Source organism: Neolamprologus multifasciatus, chromosome 10 (genome assembly GCF_963576455.1).
Source record: "Neolamprologus multifasciatus chromosome 10, fNeoMul1.2, whole genome shotgun sequence".
Classification (NCBI taxonomy): Eukaryota; Metazoa; Chordata; class Actinopteri; order Cichliformes; family Cichlidae; genus Neolamprologus; species Neolamprologus multifasciatus.
Window position 1 is genome coordinate 25,468,645 of NC_140448.1, and position 20,203 is coordinate 25,488,847.

Genomic DNA, 20,203 nt, shown 5'->3' on the forward strand with positions numbered 1-20,203 from the left:
AAAGAGGGGAATCGTTAATTTAAAAAAATGTATCTATTTTAACACAATAGATATTTTTGACACAGCGATGATTACGATGACGCTTCTGTGGATTGTTTTAAGCTCGAACATTTGATTTGAAGTTTCTGCCATTAATCACACCAAGCTAACCAGCTGAAGAAACGTTTCAGGCTATACAAAAAAGGAAAAATCCAATAGAAAGAGAGATGGCAGCTTTCCCTTTAATCTGTATGCAGTGGGCGACCTGAACCGTTTGCTTCAGGGAAGAGAAATATTCTGTTTATATGCAACACAAGTAAGTTTGATGCAGACATTTAGATGGAGATCCTGATTAGCAAAAATGAAAATCACTCAGCACTGATCAGCACTATCATTACTCGGTAGGCACTGATGAACAACTGGGGGGACAAAGTGACAAAGAACACCTCAAGGGTGTCGTAAGCTCTTATTTTCCTTGTGACAGAACTTAGTTGAGATTAAACCGCAGTGCCAGGGATAATAAATGGAGGGAATACAAATCTTATTTTAGACCCCAACTCATAAAAAGGCGGGGGTGCCACATTTCCAAAGTGAAAACTGCTCAGAGAAAAAAAGTCAATAACATTTGAAGCTAACCTTGTTAACTTTTATTTTTTCTTTGCTAATAATTCCTCTGCTCTTCCTCATGCCTAATTCTCCTTCATTCCTGTTCAGAGGAACGGGGTGTTACAGATTTTGATGTTATTCAGGTTTGATGATACTGCCTAGTCTAAGGCTCAGGCAGAGAGCTTATGGGAATAGATTCACCTTAGCGTCCCATCAAAAGGCCATCAAAGATCATACGTTCAGTGGAAAAGCCTGTGACATTTGATTACTTGGAACTCAAGTGCTCTTTTCTGCACTTTTTCTATGATTTCTTATGAGTTTTAGTTTGGTACGTGTTGTGCTGGATGTTAAAGCACTCACTAGCCACAAGAGCACGCTTGATGGGAAGATAAATTATTTCGTATTTCCAATATTACTGAAACATGCACTTACACAGTGCGTGTATATCCGTGTGAATCTGACTTTTAATACAGACATAATCAACTCCAATCCATCAGGACCATATGGCTCAAATTACCAGCAGCAGCACAGGTCTTAGTACCGCTTAGCTGAAATTTGTGATAAATCAGAGAAAAGTGGTTTTAAAACACACGCTAGCTGTATTCATTACAGCAAACTGACTTTCTGTATGACTGGCCTCTATGATGGAAAATGCTCATCAAGACAGAATAAAAACAATGACCATTCACATATGTGTGATTACTGAAAATGTATCAATGCTTTATTAATTCTCTCACACTAAAATGCTGTTGATCATGGCTGCAGGTGATTTTAATCTCTTAAGTTATGCATTGCAATCTGTCATCTCTCATGACTCTGCAAACTTTAATGAGTTGTACAGCAGAGTGACGAACAAATGTTGGAACAAATGGAAACTATACAGAGGACTTTAAGTAGCCCAAACTCTGACAGCCTTTTTTAAAAATCTCTAGCTTGTCATTGCCACTGTTAAAGACGGACATTTAAATTGGCCTAAGGTTATTCCCTTGTTAAGTCTCAAGTAATTAGCAATTTCTTAGCCAAATGCTCCATTAGTTAATAAGAGCTAATAAGCACTGAGGCATTACTGAGAGTTAAAACATTTAAATTCTTTAACTCCAGTAGAGTTGCTAGTGTGGCCGTTCTCCATGGTGTTACAATCAGACAAGGCCTCCATGAAAAACAATAACAACAAAAAAAAAACCAAACATACAGGAGCGTGGAAACAGAAGCTAGCAGTAAGCTAGCTAGCCATTAGACATGCTATTATGAAGTACCATATTTCAAGTATTTAAAAAAAATACTGCTACAGAATACATAACCTCCACCCTTACAAAACATAACCACAGTGGTGTCAGATCACAAGATACAAGTAAGAATCCTTCTGTAACTGCGGATTTTCATAGCTTGGTTGCTAGCTAGGTTGCCTGGCTATCAGGTCAACAAAAATTAAAGGTGGTCTGGAAAAACTTACAATGTTGTCGGCCATTTAATAAGGAAATCAAATTTTGGCGTTTTTTGTTGTGTAAACACTGGATACATTATTTTGTTGCTTAGATCGTAGCAGCTAACAACAACCAAAATAATCTACTCGGCGCCATCAGGGTTGCATATTGGTTTCATTCTAATGTTTAGCTAATGTTTGCATATTAATATCCATATTTTTGTGCTGTTTTACACTGCTGCAAGGCCTCCATACAATATACAGTTTACCATTTGTTCCTTTTTTATGCAAAATGCATACTTTATCTTCTTCACTTAGGCTACAGCCAAGCCCCTGACCTCAAAACATCTGGGTTCAACAGTCATGTTTGATGTAATGCAACACTGAATGCAGAATACAGACATTTTGTTAAAGCTCCAGAGAAAAAAAGGGCAAAAATCAGCTTAACAATCAGCTTCCCAGAAGAGTCAGACAAAGATATCTTAGTATGTTTAGTCGCCAAAGCCTCAAAGTCATTACTTTCATGAAAGAAAAAAGAAACAATTTATTTCAACCCTACAATGGTTACATGGAAATACACTGATAAGCACTTACAAAAATGTCTCAGGAATAGAGAAGAAAATAATTCCACATTTTTTTAAACAAAATTTTTTAGTGTTTAACAGCTGTTTCTTTATGGGTTCTTTTCTTTTTTAGACATTTCACTGCTTTCAGGTAAAAAGAGAGCATGAATCCTCAAAATGACAGCTGATTTCTCAAATATCAGTTTGAAAAGAGTATGTACACTTCTTCACAAAACATGATTAGTTTTTCTGCACATCCTTCTGTTCTCTCTTGACAAGGCGGTTACATAACAATGTATTTGAAAATGAGCATAATATAATGTTGAAAATTAAGAATGAGTCTGGAAAAAAATGAGTTCTCTGACCATAACCGATATTAAATTTCTCTGCAAATGTTATCTTCCCCTCAATTTGTACAGCAGGACATTTCAAGCTTGTATAAAAGAAGAAGAAGAAGAAAAAAAAAAACAGCCAGAATTTAGGCACAGCATTTGTACTCATCTCCTGGTTAACACATTCATAATGCTTGACTGGGGAGCTTTGAAGCAGCTGCATAGCACATTCATGAATACTGGATCATGCCTTGTGTCAGCTTTCATGCAGTGTTCATGCTTTTATGTCATTTGTGACATAACAGTGGAATGGATGTGTTTGTTTAATAGGCAGTAAAGTCCAAAATAAAAGTCTCTTTACAATTTCCGTGTCTGATTAAACCACTGCAGACACAAAATTAAACAGTGTAATTATTCTATTTATCACCCCCTCTTCAGATCACATTAAGGCATTATGAATGTGTTACTAATCAAATCAAAAACAAAGCTACAATACTTTGTCTACATTGTATCCTGAAAGAGCACCCGACGTCCAACTTGCAACATTGAGAAAACCCTAAAAATCTCTCTCCTTCGGAATCTATTCATACACAAGATGACATTACAGTGAAAACAGACGAAAAAAATATTAACAGAATCTAAAAACCAGAAAACTGAAATTGATGCAAGTACTGAGCACCCTGTAATAACGTCATGAAACCAATGTCTTGACTCTTCAACTTTTTTTTTCTTGTGTGTGGCTGCACAAGGGTCAAAAGGCATAGAAAGCAAAGGTCTGGAGCCAAAGATTTGAACGGCTCAGACTATCCTCTTTCTCCTTGAATGCAATCAGTTTATGGGAGCCAGAGCACAGTCAGCACGGACAGGAGAAGAGCTGCCAGACTGCACGTCACACATTGGCAACCGAGGGTAGCTGAGGTTATTGACCAACAATAAATAAATATCCACAACAGAGTATTTTGAGTGATAATCACAGCAATAAAGTGTGACAAGAAAAAAAAAACCACACACACACACAGTAAAAACACAAACAGAGAAAGAAATTTGTGTGTATGGCAATGTCATGGTCCATAGGTGCCCAAGAAGATCACACATGGAGACAGGAAGGACACGGAGAAAAAAAAGAAGCAGGAGAGAAAGAGGGAAAAGAGGGAGAGAGATAGAAAAATAGGTCAGAAATACAGAAATACAAGTCTGGAAGGTTGTTTTTTTCTTTTCAAGACTGACTTGAAGAATAAAAAAGGAAGTCTAAGTTAAAGGGTAAAAATAAAAGAAGTTATAGCATGTTAGTATCACAGCAAATGACACATGGTTCATGGCAGGCATGGGTGGAGGGTCACACAAAGGAAGGTAATGGGGGATGACATCAATAAGGAGGACGTTTCAAACACACTGCAGCACAGTCTCTGTTTTCACCTTAAGGTTCAGTATAAAGAAGGGGGAGTTTTAAATCAGCCATGGTGCAGAGCAGCGGCCAAGTTTAGGGTAAGATAGATGACAGCCTGAATGCAAGAACACATCCACATGAGTCAGGCTAGTATCTCTCACTCCTAATGGCCAGTGGTGTAATATAAAGTAAATGCAAGCACAAGCTTGCTTGCCAGTGATGCATAAACTGAATGCCAAAGTGTCATTAATTCACAGATTCGGTAATAATGGAGTAATAAAAAAAACACAGCAACGCGTCTCTATATTTTATTGTGTGTGTCTTTGGAAAGTTGGAGCCAAAGGCCAGAAAACTGGCCTCTGAGCCTGCAGAGGAAAGAAGCTGGACTGCTTTGCTCACGTAGCCTTAGCTACTATTGTTGCTCTTGACTTATCAGTAAAGGCTGTGCAGATTGTAGATGGATTCATTAAAATGTTTTTTTTTTTGTCTACATTACGTAAGACATTACCTTCAAATCCTATTGGATGTTGCAATTATAAATGGCTTCTGAATTCGGGTTCTAAAGGAACCCGATAATTACTTAAAAGAAATGTTAAAAACAATATGGCAGCTTTTTTGTCGGTAAATAAAAAGGAAATTATCTTGTTCACAGACGTCGTGGTTCAAAGTTCAAATCTGTATGGACGTCTTTTTTGTGTTGGTATGGATACATACGGAAAGAAAGCATAGGCAAATATTCACAATAGTACCACTTGTTCATCTAGCATTACACCACTGGTCATGGTTGGGGGGAATGGCCCATGCAAAACCAAACATCCAAAGCAGACGCTGGTTATGAAGGTCAAGTCTGTGACATGGATGAATGGATGACCTCATGTTACAAAATATTATTAGCTTTATAGTTTTAGTCCTAAGTCAACCTTAGCTGGGGAGATTTGGATGGATCAAGATGTGCCACTTTGTTTTTTTATATTATCTCTTCACATTTGGGCAGCATTTGACATTCTGTGAGACTGTGGCAAACAATTGCCGCTCAGCTGTTCCTGTGTGCATTAAACCTAAAGCAAATTAGCTATACACAAACCCTTTCACACGTCCGATTCAAATAAATTCAAAGGACAACAAACTCCGATAAGTTTTCAGAGATCTTTTATGCTGAAGTGCATTCACATTACTGGGCTGAATGAATTCTTGTGCGTATGGTTGTTTTTTTGAACATAAAACAGAAATTTAAACAGGCTGAAGCTCGACCTTGCGTACGCACTGGACTCCCAATGAGAGATTCAGATAAAATTGAGCATGTAGAGCCCTGCATATAAAAAGGAGCAGCTGTTGATCAAGCAGTACAAAGAACAGCTGTGAGACTGCAAGGGAATAGTGGAATTAAATGCAGATGTTGTAGCTAAAAATAAACCTCGGCAATAGCCCATGCTCCCTGAAGTGAAGAAAAACAACAGCAGCTTGGAAGTAATACCAAAATATCTCAAAACAAAACAAATAAAAATAGAAACTTAAACAAAAGTAATTAGAAGACTTGAAGGGGGGGCTGACTCGGATGATACTAAGGTTAACTTGTAGTCTGGTAGATTTATATGTGATCCAAACCTCCCACTGCTATATGGCTGTTGCCCAGCAAGGACATGAAAAATAAAAAAAACAAAACAATTACAGCATATGAAAACTCCCAAAAACCAACCAAACTACCAAACAGGTTTTTTCATGTGCCATGCACTGGCAGCAGTTGCCTTTTAACAACTCCAGTAAAGAGCAGAAAAACATTAATCCAGCTGGAAAAGGCACCATGCAAAGACTGTATGGACTGCATCCCCACCTAACTAGGCCACACATTTCAATTCAGGTCAGTCTTGGAGCCTGAACTGTGAGACCTACTAAACCTGGTAGCAGAAGGGAAGACAGATGCTGAGAGAAAGAATGAAAATCAGAGAAAATGTGAAACAAAGATAGAGGCAATAGAGGCTGAGATATCGTAATACAAACAGAGAGAGAGAGACTGCAAACAAATCAAAAAACAATGAATGGTGTATAAAATGCGGCAGGATAGTAAATTATGGAGTATGGTCATTAATGATTTAGGAAAAAACTGAATCTGCAAGCTTAAACTTCATTTTTTTTACAAATAGTGACTTACTCAACTTCAAAAGCTGAAATTGTGATGAATTTTAGATTGCATGCATATAATAGTTTCTTCAACATTTGTATTTTGGATGTAAAAAGTCAGTAATCTATCCCGATTAATAATAAAGCTCAACTACAGTGACTATGACCCACAGAATTCTGAATGAGTAGCTATGTGTGTGATGATAGCTCTCTAAAGAACAAACACTCACTGGCCACTTTGTTAGGTATACCTGTTCAAATGCTTGTTGGTGCAAATATCAAACAGACAAAGTTAAGACGATCTGCTAAAGTTCAACCCAAGCGTCAGAATGTTGAAGCAAAGGTGATTTAAGTGACTTTGAATGTGAGAAGGTTGTTGGTGCCAGACAGGCTGGTCAGACTGTTCCAAAAAAAACTGCTGAACTGCTGGGATTTTTTCCCAGACAATCATCTCCAGGGTTTACAGAAAACAGTTTTAAACAGAGAAAATCCAGTGAGCGGCAGTTCTCTGGGTGAAAATGCCTTATTGATGCCAGAGGTCAGAGGAGAATGGCTACGCTCCTTCGAGCTGATACAGTAGCAGCAGTATAACCTCTCGTTACAAGCAAGTTATTCAGAAAAACAACAGATTCCCCTACAATAGTAGAAGACTGCACTGGGTGCCAACTCCTGTCAGTTAAACAGGAGGTTGAGGTTATAATTTGCGAGGTCGTTTTTTAAAATTGGAAAAACGTTGCCTGGTCTGTGAGTTTTGATTGTGAGATTTGGATGGTAGGGTAACAATTTGGTCTAAACAACATAAAAACATGGATTCGTCCTTCCTTGTATCAAAAGCTGCTGATGGTGGGGGGATGTATTCTGAGTAAAGCCTTTAGTACCAACTGAGGATCATTCAAACACTACAGCGTACCTGAATATTGTTGCTCACTGTGTCTATCCCTTTATGAGCACAGTGCACTCACCTTATCATGGCTGTTTCCAGCAGGATGCCAATGCCACAAAACTCAAATCATGTCTATATTTATCATGTCAATATGTACAAAATCTCTGAGGAAAGTTTACATATCTTTATGTGCCACAAAGAATTAAGATGCTCTTAGAGACAAAACAGGGTTCAGCTCAGCACTTTCAAAGTGAGCCTAACAAAGTAGCTGATGAGTGTAATTGTCTGCTTTGACTGGTGGGAAATGATTACAGCATTGTCCTACTACTTGATGGCTTAATTTTGTGTATTATTTTATAAAAATGTTCCGTCAGTACTTTTAAATCTATAGCAAGGCACATATTTTAGTTTGTGTTTATGACTTGTGGGCTGTTTTCGGGCACATTCGTTTAAAGAGTGGGCCATTTTATAAGTGATTTCGATTTTTCGGGTGAAATCTTTTTCACAGCGTGCACTTGACAGTTAAAGGAAAATACGACTGAGGCAATCAACGCTTCCTTTCATAAAGAAGAAAAGGGCAGGCGAATAGTGAAAGGGAGGGTGACAATGGAAGAAAAACAGGATGAAACAAAAAAAAAGAAACACAGACAGAGTGTAAGATGTCAAAGAATTTGAAACTGTTAGCTAATTCAAGTGGGGAGGCAGCCCAAGTTAAAAAGTGCACTCTACACACAACACAGCAACAGAGCAAAGGCCGACCGTGACCACCTGTGTATTTGGGAATAAATGGACAAAACTCTGTTTTCTCTGGGTCTGACTGAAGTCTGTTCTCACATCATTGGACATTAAGATCGAGGAGTTGAAGTTACTTCATAACAAGTAATGAGACTTGGAAGAGCCGGATATCCAAGGAGAAATGCAGTGAGGATGCCTCTGCTTGTCATATGGACTCATTAGCTACTTTTGATCTTGTGCTGCCTGGGCTTCAACATTTTTTGAAGCGAGTGCAGTGTTTTAAAAAGGTGCTCTGTGCATAGAAATTCATTCCTCCACGAAGAGAGGATTTAGTGGAGATGACATTATTAAAGAAAACAAAAGTGTGGCACTGACAGAGAACTAGAAACAAAGAGCGTAGGCTGGGGGTAAAATGAAAATAGATTTCAAATGACCCAGCTTCCAGTCACTTGTGTATTTCTACTGACATCAAACTTTTGGTGCACACATGCCATGTTCAGTCTTTGGTTTATCATTTAAAAACCCATTTTGGCCTACAAGGACAAAGCCTGTGCTTATTAACTATTGTAGAACAATGTTAGATTAGTTGCACTGGGCATTTTAAGGTCATCTACTATAGTAAACTTAGTGGGCAAGTTAGTTTAGTTCCTTAAATGTAAATCTCATTTTAAAAAATCCCCAACTCCCCAAAAGTAGCTCTTCAAAATACACCATTAGATCAAGTCTTTGTGTGATATTATATATAATACCTGGATTATAAACCTTACAGTTACAGTACTGTGCAAACGTTTAGCACCAGGTTCACTTTTTCTTTAAAATTTCCCCCCAAAATGAGAAATGGGTGATTTACTGAAACATATGCAAATATTTTCACAATAGAAAATAACCCATTTCCAATGGGAATGCAATTTAAAGTTTGTGCTCATTTCAAACACTCTGTATAGGCCACACCACTACGTGTCCCTCGGCTTATAATAGAGTCTTTGCTTTACGCATCAATGGGGTTTGCATCGTGCATCTCCTTTTGGTTACCAGATATGAAAACAGTAAAAACAATACACCTCTGCCATGCGACAGACAGAGATAGATTATTCATGACCGACCCTGCAGCCAGCAAGCTTTGAATAAGCACCTAGCGAAAGTCAAAGATCCAAATAATAGATTTTCTGGTCACGGTAGAAGCCTATGTGCACTGTGGCTGGTGTGTGTGGATGCTCGGGGTAGGTATGATGGGAATAGTACCTGGGACAGTTGTGGGCTCTGTATCTGTTTTGAAGGTGAGGATGCCGGGCTTAGATTTGCCCTGCTCATTCTCTGCCACCACGTGAACCTCATACTCCGTGTTCCATTCCAGGCTGTTCAGGACGATATAGGTACTGTCACTGGGAAGGCGGAGCTCTGGTTTCCAGTCAGATACACGCTTCTGAGAAAGGGATGTAGACAGGAACAATTCAACACTCTCAAAGGAAAAGCTAATTTTAGATCATCTACAAATGTCTCAAACTCTTCTTGAGATGACATAAAAGCAGTACATGGTCTTTCTCAACATTTCAGTTCCAAAGAGATTAACCTGGTCCGAAACCGTTAATAATGAGGGAAAAAACAAGAAAATAATTAAATGTATAAAGTACTCACCAATTATTATACACAAATTGTACACAAGTAGATCTTATAAGAATAAATGAAAGTGGTGTTTAAGCATTTATCTTTTCCATCAGGTTAGTAATGAATCTTTTTGAATACATAGTTATAATTCAGTGGACAAGTGCTGCATGAGAACATAACTTTATATTACCGCCACTGCAGGAAAACTAGTCTGCTGTAAGGGTTGGTTGGTCTAATTACAGTCACCCTTTCTTCCTAGTGACAACTGTTAATTCCAAAGAGGTAGAAGATACAAATTGAAAGGGGGAAATGACTTGGATGATGATGATTAAAATGCTTTGGAGTCATTAGCAGGCACATATTTTGACAGATTCCAGTAGATTTACCACTGCTCAAAGCCCTAGCCAGATTTGACTACTTTATTGTAACTGTTATTTTTTTTTTTTATGTTGTTTTTGTTTTTATATCAAATGCTTGAAGCATACAAAAAGTTACCCCCATTGCCAGAAATACTCACAGCCTTGTATCGGATCAGGTAATGTTTAATCTTGGAACCACCGTTATCTTGCGTGATCCAGTTGATCTTAAGAGAATTGCCCGGGCTGTGCACCTTGGCCTGCAGTTTGGGAGCACTGGGTTCCCCTAAACAGGAAACCAAGGAATGATGATTAGATGACAAACGGTGGTTACTGCATCAACACATGTTTACCTTTAAACACCAACTACCTACATTAATTAACATGTCTGAAATTTTTTATCTTAAAAGAAAAGAAAACTGCGCTACAATAGACACATTTTTTTCACCAGTGTCTACCAGGAGCAGATCAATAACATTAATCATTTTCAAGCCTTCACCTCAAATAATAACTTAGTTTTAAAATAATGCAATCAATGTTAACCTCGGTTAGTAAGTTTTAGTTAATGTTAATTTCTCAACAACCAAAATCTTTCATTACCCTTGAACTATTTGTTTAACCCAAGCCATTAGATTTTGCGCCTAAACTTAAACTTTAACCACAGCAGTGCCAGATCAGGGGGCACCCATCAAAAGATTTCCAAAATAGTACATCTACGTGTTCAGTTTGGAGGACCCACTGAAAGAAATATAACCTCCATGAGAAGAGTATCTGATAATTAAAGACAGACTTGGAATATTACTTCCAGGACGACTAGAAGCAACAGAGGTCAACGTGGCTGCCTCAGAACCACAGGCGGAGGTGTTGTTCTCCTTGAGGCCCTCATTATCTGCTCTGTCCTCCTGAGTAATGACTGCTGGGTCGCTGGATAATGAGCCTGTAGGCCTTGATTGGACATGTTCCTCTATTACTTTTAATAACATTTACATAGTCTTGTGGGAAAGGAGGTCAATGTGTTTTTTGCGTGTGTGTGTGTGTGCGCTGTAGCTCTTCGTGGCACTGTTAAGGCTATAAGGGTGGAGACTAACAACCCAAACTCATCAATTATGTGCATATTGGTTACACACAGTTAGCCTTGCTAATATGTTATTAAATCCCCTACCTTGTGATGCTATAATCTTTGCCCTGTGCTAACAATCTTAAAAGTAACAGCCACACCAGCAGGTAACAGAAAGGCTGAGTGGTGCTGCAATTTCTACATGCATGCTACTGATAGAAATTCAATAAGGAGGTAAACCAAAAAATCTCTCTCTCTCTCTCCCTCTATATATATATATATATATATATATATATATATATATATATATATATATATATATATATATACACTTATCCATTTTGTGATAGTCACAAGAAAAACAAAGTCACGTATTCGGTATTTAACATTTCAAACATCAGTGTTAGTGGTTGTAGTTAATTAAATGAATATGCATGAAGGCACTTTTTCTTGAAGTAATCAAATAAGCACACTTTCTAAAAAACTGCATCCCACCAGGCAGAAGTGAGCATGACACAGGCTGAAAGTGAATCAGACAGTATTAGTTACAGCAGTAGTAACTCTGTGACAGGCAGACATTGATACATTCAGCATCATTCTGGGTTAGGTGAATATTTCTGAAGGCTAAAACAGAGAAAGTGGAAGATTAGAATGAAAAAAAACTACACATGCAAAGCTTGGAATTTGGCCCACTGCTGTAAATTCAGAAGGGTATCGTGTGAAACACCACCCATGGCCTCGCTCTAACATGCATGTGGATGGCGTGGTTCCACATGCAGCCCAAGCTAATCACACAGACAGTATACAACAAAGTTATTAAAAACATTCTGTAGAATAAAGAAATTCGTTTAAGTTTTACGAGTTCATAGATCATAACTGAAAATCATCTCATAAGTGCTGTATGTGAGCGATTGTTAACAGTATGAATTATTACAAAAGAAAGGTGAATTTTGAAAATAGTAAATGTCTCAAAGTTGGAGTCTTTGTTCAGGTCAAATGAAAAAAAAAAGATATATGTTTTTAACATTGCCCAATCGTCTCAATGACTTCCAAATACTAAAAAGATGTCCCCAATGTTAGCACTTCTGCATATGCAAACTACTAGAAAGACATTACATCAAAGATACAGAGACATGCAGGTAGGACAGACATTTTCTTTAAGAACAGCTGAACAACAAGAAAGAGGATGCAACAAGAAAAAGGAAATAAACTTGCATGCTGCAGTAATGCAAAGGATTGTTGTGAGTCCAACCGGTAAAACAGTGTGAACTATGTAGCTCTCCAGGGGAAGAATATGAAACATTAGCCTTGTGGGTGACTATATTTAACAATGCATGCAATGCAAATTGTGGTTAGTGGCACTTTGTGGGGCTGCTCTCATGATGTTTAAAAAGAATTCATAATGAAATGGTTTGTTACAAAACCGGAAGAGTGGGTTTAAAAAATGCTTTGCAATGCTATCTGTGAAGGCATTTGGCCATATTAAAGGCAAATCATGTTAACAACAACACATTTTACATGAAACATAATATGACACAATTATGTGTGACTTTGTTAAAGATTTTTCTAATTAGTCATAACTTCTATGTTAACCAGGGTGAGAACTCAAAAATTATGTTTAAAAAGAAAGATGAAATTGAGCATATGCATTCAGTAGCACTTTGCTCTGCAGCACATCCAATAGTGCCTAGGCGTCAGGCATAGCTGGAAAACGTGCACGATGGCTTTGCAAAGTTTAAAAATTGCACTAATATCTTGAATCTGTTGCTAAAATGCACTGGTATTACTGATGCAGTTGTACCAGGATTACTACACAGGAGCGAAGATGTCTGCAAAGTTTAAAAATGTGAGCACATCTGCAGCTTGCTGTTTGAATGGAATTCAAACAGCAAATGAAACGCTATTATAGTTTTATTTCCAGAATACTGGGTGTGGAATGATTTTGCGCCTGTAATGGCCCACTGTTATCTACAAATTTTAAGATGCATTGTTGAAAACGCACTGACTTTTTTCAAAAGACATTTCAAGCTGTGACTGTTTTGTAAATGTGAATGTTTCACATTCAGAATGTAGTTATTTACACTTACAGAAAGAGAAAATATCAAAATCCTGTCATTATTTATTATGCAGTGGTCTACTTATTGATCCAAGTTAAGGATATAGGCTGTTTAAGTGGGTTTAACAGATCTGAACATGATCTTATGCATCAATTTAACGTGTGTATAAAATCTTTTGTCTATTTTCTCTGTTTTATTGTGCTTTAGATAGATGACTGTTGTGCTGTGATTTGGCACTACAGAGAAAAAAAACTGAATTTTCTACATGTTAATTCTTCAAACTTACATCACTCTTGCATTGCTGGCTCTATGAAGATTAGTGTTGTTTGTGGTGTTAATTTGAGTTTAGTTGAAGCTCAGCTTCAACTAAGCATATATATATATATATATATACATACATACATACATACATACATACATACATATATATACATATATATATATATATACACATATACATATATATACATATACATATATACATATACATATATGTATGTATATATATATGTATGTGTATATATATATATATATATATATATATATATATATATGTATATATACACACACACATATACATATATATACACATACATATATATATATATATACACACATATACATACATACATATATATATATATATATATATATACAATATATATATATATATATATATATACACACACACACACACACATATATATATATATATATATATATATATATATATATATATATATATATATATATACACACACACACACACACACACACACACACACATATATACACACACACACACACACATACACATATTCTACAAAGTTCTGTACACACACACCCACACACAAATAATCAAGGCACCAAGAGTAAATTTGGTGTTACTCTATAAATGCAAGGGAAAATAATCATTGTGGTTATTATTATTAGTAATCGCTTTGATTATGAAAGTCGTGGTTAGTGAATGTTTGTTACTTAATTACATAATGGCTCGTAGATGAAACAAATGGCTAAATGAATAAAACTGAAAATGTTTTAATGCCTCTTCTATGAGCCTAATTTAACAAAGGCCTTGCGCATGATTATTGCTGATGTAATGGTCTCGAACTAAACAAAGGAAATTTACCTTCTGTTGGTCAGCGAAGACGACATCATCAGCACCATGCAAGAGCCACATGACAAAGTCACATGATGCCACGGACATGAATGGTTGAAAGGATAACATAGAAGAAGAAAAAGAGGGAAAGTGTGGGGGTAGCAGGGACAGGTGGGGGGCATATGGGAAACATACAAAACATTTTGAAATGATGAAAACATGTCAAAATAATAATTAAAAAAAACAAAATCAAGAATGTTAAAGACATAATGACAAAACAGAACAACAAAAACAAATTGTAAATTGATAAACAGAAGTTTTTGAACACATAAAAAATATGTTATTGAATATATGAGGTACTGGATATTTAGTTATGGCTGTTAACAACACTGAGGATATCAGTAAATAACCAAACAAATAAACTAATAAAGATATTGAAGACTCAGCCAAAACGATACACCCAGAATTGCCTCATGCATCCAGTTGACAGCTTTTCCTCTGGCATTTTTTTCCTCTGTTATTTATTTTGGTAACAATTTGGCCAGATCTCAATTTTAACTTGTACCCATTCTAGTAGGGCTGATTGTCTTTGAAAATAACATGAAAATGTCGAACAGAAAATCAATTTTAAAATCAATTCAAATAAATTTTAGTTGTTGTTGTGTCTTTCCGGTAACAATAGAGCTTAAATGAAAACAGAGGAAACTCTGCAGCTTTGGGAATAAAACCATGCCAACTAAGTATGATACACAACACGGCAGACAACAATAGGAACACATGAAAAATCTGAAGAAATAAGTTCTACGACAGCTAAAAAAGCATATGTGGCATTTGTTCTGAGGAATGCATTTGTAAAAGCACTGAGCAGATACACTGCCATCAGCTGCATCCTATTTCAAGCTAATGAATAGCCACAACTGCATTAGACAAATGTTATTAAAATGGTGTGTCAAAAAGGAAAGACTCGTTAAGAACAATATTGAGACATACAGATCTCACACAGCAGACACATCATACATCAGGAGCTTAAAAGGAGCGACTACACTTACAGCAATTACTCCAGTGACCAAACACACATGTTATGCTTCTTTACACACTGCACACTGTTAACCAAAATGACGTTTTAAGGTCTGTGAAAACCACAAATGACAGCAATAAGCAGTCAGACAGGTTAGTCACTTAGCAGTGCTACTGGTTAAAATTTTACTGCACACAATAACGTTAAAAACCTCAACCCGGGTCTGCTTGGGCTTTGTTGATCAGTGTCAGCGATCTGTCTTTTTCTTGTTTTTCAGTATTCACAAAAAGTATTTGTGGAAGAAGTTATTTTTGGTCCATTCCCTTAAAAATTCATTAGAAAGTCCTGGCCTCTGCTTCCTACTTAGTCACAGCTTTCAGTCCCAGTCAGATAAAGAACAATTGGCAGTGGCTATCCATGCTCTGGCGTAGCCAGTCAATACATGAAGGATGATTTTGAGAGGCTGTTAACACGCTGCTGTCGGGCTTTTCAGACAGAAATGGACTGAATGCACACTAAGGGGAGGATTCAACTCATGAGCGATCTGGGAGAAAACAAGTTGTGATTAAATTGAGTGGATGAAACAACTGAAAGATTCACAGAGAAGACAGATATCCCTCTGTCATTTTAAAGAATGGCTCCTCATGGTTCGTTCAGCTGTGAATGTAACAACACTGCAGGACCAACCAAACTGTACTTTAACAACTGTCAGATCAGCTTAACTATATGCTGTGTCTCACCTAAACAGATAACAGGGTAAGAACCAGAAATAGCTTTCAATATCTAGTGACAACTTTTAATAAGGTCTACAATGCTGTATATTGAGGAAAGACTGAGGAAATAGGAATTGCAACAATGGCTCTTGGAATGGCTACTTTCCATGAAGTGTTGCATTTAGGATATACTAGGGAATACCAATATATATATATATATATATATATATATATATATATATATATATATATATACTGCACCCTAAAAGTGTGCTTGTTCAATTGCAACTCCTCATTGTAAGATAAAAATACACATCTTAGTGTAAATTACAAGACAGGAGTTATATAATGAGGGGCAGTCCATGTGACTTTAATAGCTCCTCAGTATGTAAGATCTTAATAGTAAATTGTTTGATCATTTGGCGGGTGCCTTCCCTTTTTTTGCACTCTTCTGATTTTTTTTTTTTTTTTTTTACAAATAAATAGATACATCTGAAAATTAGCTTTCATTTGTCATTAGCAGCCATGCCCGTTAGTGTGAACAAATGGCACATTGAACATACGCTGAATTGATGTTTAGCTTTGTTTTTAGGAGAAGAAATGGTGCAAAATATGAATCTACTTTAAGATCAACTAAACATGTAAGTACACTAGAATTTGCTTAAATTACGAATGTTTTTACTCAGTAAAAGTATGGACATTGCAGTATTCTGTTATGACACAGAGTATGAGGTGTTAGCATGGACAATACTACCTTAATGTTTATAGCAAATAATAGCATAAACAACTTGTTTGATGTAGTGTTATGAGTTTTCTATAAACCACCTAACTTTATACTAAGGTGTTAGCATGATACCTCTACAAATAGCAATTAAACTACAGTAAGTATCCTCTATCTACTGAGCTGCTTACTTTGACAGGTATAAAGCAGGCCTGGTAAAACAAACTCGATATATATTCCAACTGCACAGCACCGGTCTCAAGAATCTAATTTTGAACATTAATGAACAGGCAAGTTGTGTTAATTCTGCAAACACAACACTATGTCAGATGGTTAACCTTTAAGTGTTAGTAAAAATCTAAATTTTTAAGTATTTGAGACAATTAGCAAAGCTATTCGATTTCTTTGTCAATTTTCACTCTGTAGAGGGATTCTGAGCCCTCTAATGACCCACAACAAATATAAATGAAAACTAGATGCAATGCCAAGCAGGTAAGAGAGGTAAAGAGACACAGCGCACACTGCTGGACTGGCATACTCACTACGGGCCATACTGGTGGCAGCAATAGGGGGTGGTATCTCTGATGAAACTGAAAGATGGTGAAAACAAAATGAGAGGCGCTGGAGTCCTCAACAGAAAAAAACCCTCAAGGATCGGACTGGTTTTTTTGTCTCTTGGTCATAAAGAATTTGCCTGGATCACTGACAAATCTTATATTTCTGCATCTATACTAACTAGTGAGTGTTGACATATTAATGTGTTAAGTATGGACATGAAATGATATGAATAAATTTGATATTTTCACACTGATTATATACTGGTTCTCTCAGGGTGCATTGTGCCACTTATAAGAACACAAAAATTACTGTGTAATTTTGGCCCAACCAGTAGCATTTACATGCTCACTAAGCTCAGATCTTTGCTCTTTAACAGCAATGGAAATGTGAGCGCTTGCTAAGACATCATTTCTTCTTGCTGAGAACCACTGACAGCTATTCATCTAAGAGTTTAAAAAGCTCATAGTTCTTCAAGTGTTAGATATTGTAAACTAGTGGGCTGCAAATACACTAAGAATCATAACATTTAGGCAGTTTACAGGAATAGGTTTGTTCATGTCCTCCCACTGATCCAACTGAAGCCAAATGGTTCACAACTGTGGTTCCCTAGGTTCCTCCCACATTACATGCATACATGCATTTTAGATATTTGCAAACAGATTTGGAATTTGCTTGCCTGAAATACTGGGCTCAGGTCTTTACAGCCCCCCTGGATTCAAGACCGTGGCTGCTTATAGCTTGTCGATATTTAGAATGCATAAAAGGCTGAAATGAACAACTTATAAGTTGACAGAAATTATGCTCATTTATCTTTTGTAAGCTCAGGCCTGTAGCATTAAATGAAGTTCTTATGAAAATAAAATTATGGCCAGATTTACCAAAATTTTGCAGCGCTTGTAAGACTTTTGAGGATCCAAAGCTGCATTCTTGTTTGTACAGTAGTGACTGTAACATGTTATATTGATTTCTTACTATACCTACGGCAACTGCCTTTTGTTTTGTTTACAGCAACAACATACAATTACTCGCTTAACAAAATTATAAGCACAACAATCAGACACACACACTCACCCAAACACTTAGGCGCTACAGCACTATTACACTCTTTACACCAAGTTAATTAAATTCTTCTCTTTAACTTTCTTTTAAAAAGACGCAACTTATTTGTCCCTAAAAGTATTATATGGCAGAAAACATACACACAATGTAAACAGCTGCACATTTCCCAGTCATGCTTCTGGAATTGAAGCTTTATATTGACAGTGGTACTATGAAGTCAGTGCACTGTGTTGAAGAAAATGTAATCAGAAAATATTTCTTCTGATTATCTCATTTAGAATCACGATTAGCTGGGTACGTTGGGGCGAGAGGCAGGGTACGCCCTGGACAGGTCACCTATCTATCGCAGGGCGAACACAGAGAGACCGACAACCATTCACACAATCACATTCACAACTACGGCCAACTTAGAATGTCCTTAGACTGTGGGACGAAGCCAAAATACTCAAGAACCCAAACGGTGAACAAGCAGACTCCACACAAAAAAGTCCCAGCAGACTGGTGGATTCAAACCCTGGACCTTCTTAATATGAGGCACTGGTGGTTAGCACTATTGCCTCAGGACAAAAAGGTCCTAGGTTCAAATCCGATTTCCATTTCAACACTATTGTGTTGAAATGGAAATGGCAAGCATGTCGAGCTGTGAAAACAGCTCTCATGCTTGCCATTTACTTTTTAGTTCTGGCTGGAAACCTTTCTGCTGAAGTTTACTTGCACTGCAGTGTTTCAGTATTTGGTTGTATTTTTTCACTTTTCAACATTCTTCTAAAGGTTGTAGATAAAGTGAACTGGTGAAATGTTTTTCTGTGCGTGTATGTGTGTATTTTTCTATTAAGGAAGATACAATGCATTGAGCTTCTGGGTCTCTGTATTTTACGAGATATTAAAACCTCTTCCTGTGTAACAGTAAGCACAGTCTTTTCTCAAAGAAAGCTACACCTCCCTCCTCCAGTAACCTACTGCAAACTAGTAGTTTTTTTATTTTCTTACTTTCCAGATATTAATCTCTGTGTCTGAAAACGTCTAATATCAAAAGAATGGGAACCCAAAAGATCTGGGGCAGATGAAGACTGGAATATACATAAAATATATGCAAAGACACCTGGTTTTTAAAATAATTACCAGAAATGATTCCATACATCGTCGGATAATGCAACTATATATAGTCTTTAATTTAGGCGAAGTCATAGTCTGAAGAGAGTATATTCCTTGTATAACATTCACTGACTGAACTACTGCAATGCAGAAGTACATAATGTTTTTTTAAAGAAAAAAAACACTAAAAAAACAGGAATTACAAGCAGGACTGTTGCAGAAAACAACCTGCTCTTTAAGACCATCACACAAATATCTCTAAAATGATCCTGACACTGCATATAATTCATCCATTTGCCATATTAGGGAAAAAAAAGAAGAAAAAACTAATGCTGATTGGTTGGGGGGGAAAAAGAAAATTCATAGTTCTGGGGCACTGGATGATGATTCTCTGGAACGCTGTGTGATCAGTTCTTACATCCAGTTGGCTGTAGCATCATTTAGTAACCACTCAAGATTTTTTTTAACACAGAACAGTGAGGGTAAAATACAACGGGAGGATGGAGACAAAATGCAGACGAATATAAAGCGGCCAAGACATGGAGGACAGAAACTTACTTGTGACAGAATACCCTGAGAAGTCCAATGGAATAGAGAACAGATGAAAAACCAGATGAGAAAACAATAAAACAAAGAGAAGAAAAAAACACAATGAAATGAGAAATATGATCAATGAAAGAGGCCAGCTGCCCTGTCAAATCGTTAACCCACTGTCTGTTGTGCCTTACTGAGTATTCTGTTCACAGAAAGCTCTGCTTCTCTCTGTTTTACAGTTGATAATACTGGTACTGTATCAGCAATTACAGTAGAAAATACTTTTAATGACTTCAAGGTGTCGA

General features: G+C 36.9%; 1 protein-coding gene across 8 annotated transcripts in view; it reads right to left on the reverse strand.

Annotated features, from left to right (window-relative positions):
- Nucleotides 1-20,203, reverse strand: part of ncam1a (neural cell adhesion molecule 1a) — a 263,858-nt gene that overhangs the window by 18,227 nt on the left and 225,428 nt on the right. For 3 of the 8 annotated variants that reach the window (XM_085173677.1, XM_085173675.1, XM_085173680.1), the window contains 3 exons: nt 19,923-19,937; nt 10,149-10,273; nt 9,269-9,449 (listed from right to left, as the gene is read on the reverse strand). The exons of 1 other annotated variant lie outside the window; for it this stretch is intronic. In XM_085173677.1, the coding sequence (XP_085029803.1) occupies nt 9,269-9,449; nt 10,149-10,273; nt 19,923-19,937 (321 nt within the window). Of the gene's footprint in view, nt 1-9,268; nt 9,450-10,148; nt 10,274-14,230; nt 14,234-17,194; nt 17,243-19,922; nt 19,938-20,203 lie in introns of all 8 variants that reach the window. 4 more of the 8 variants (XM_085173676.1, XM_085173678.1, XM_085173681.1 and 1 more) reach the window with 2 other exon arrangements.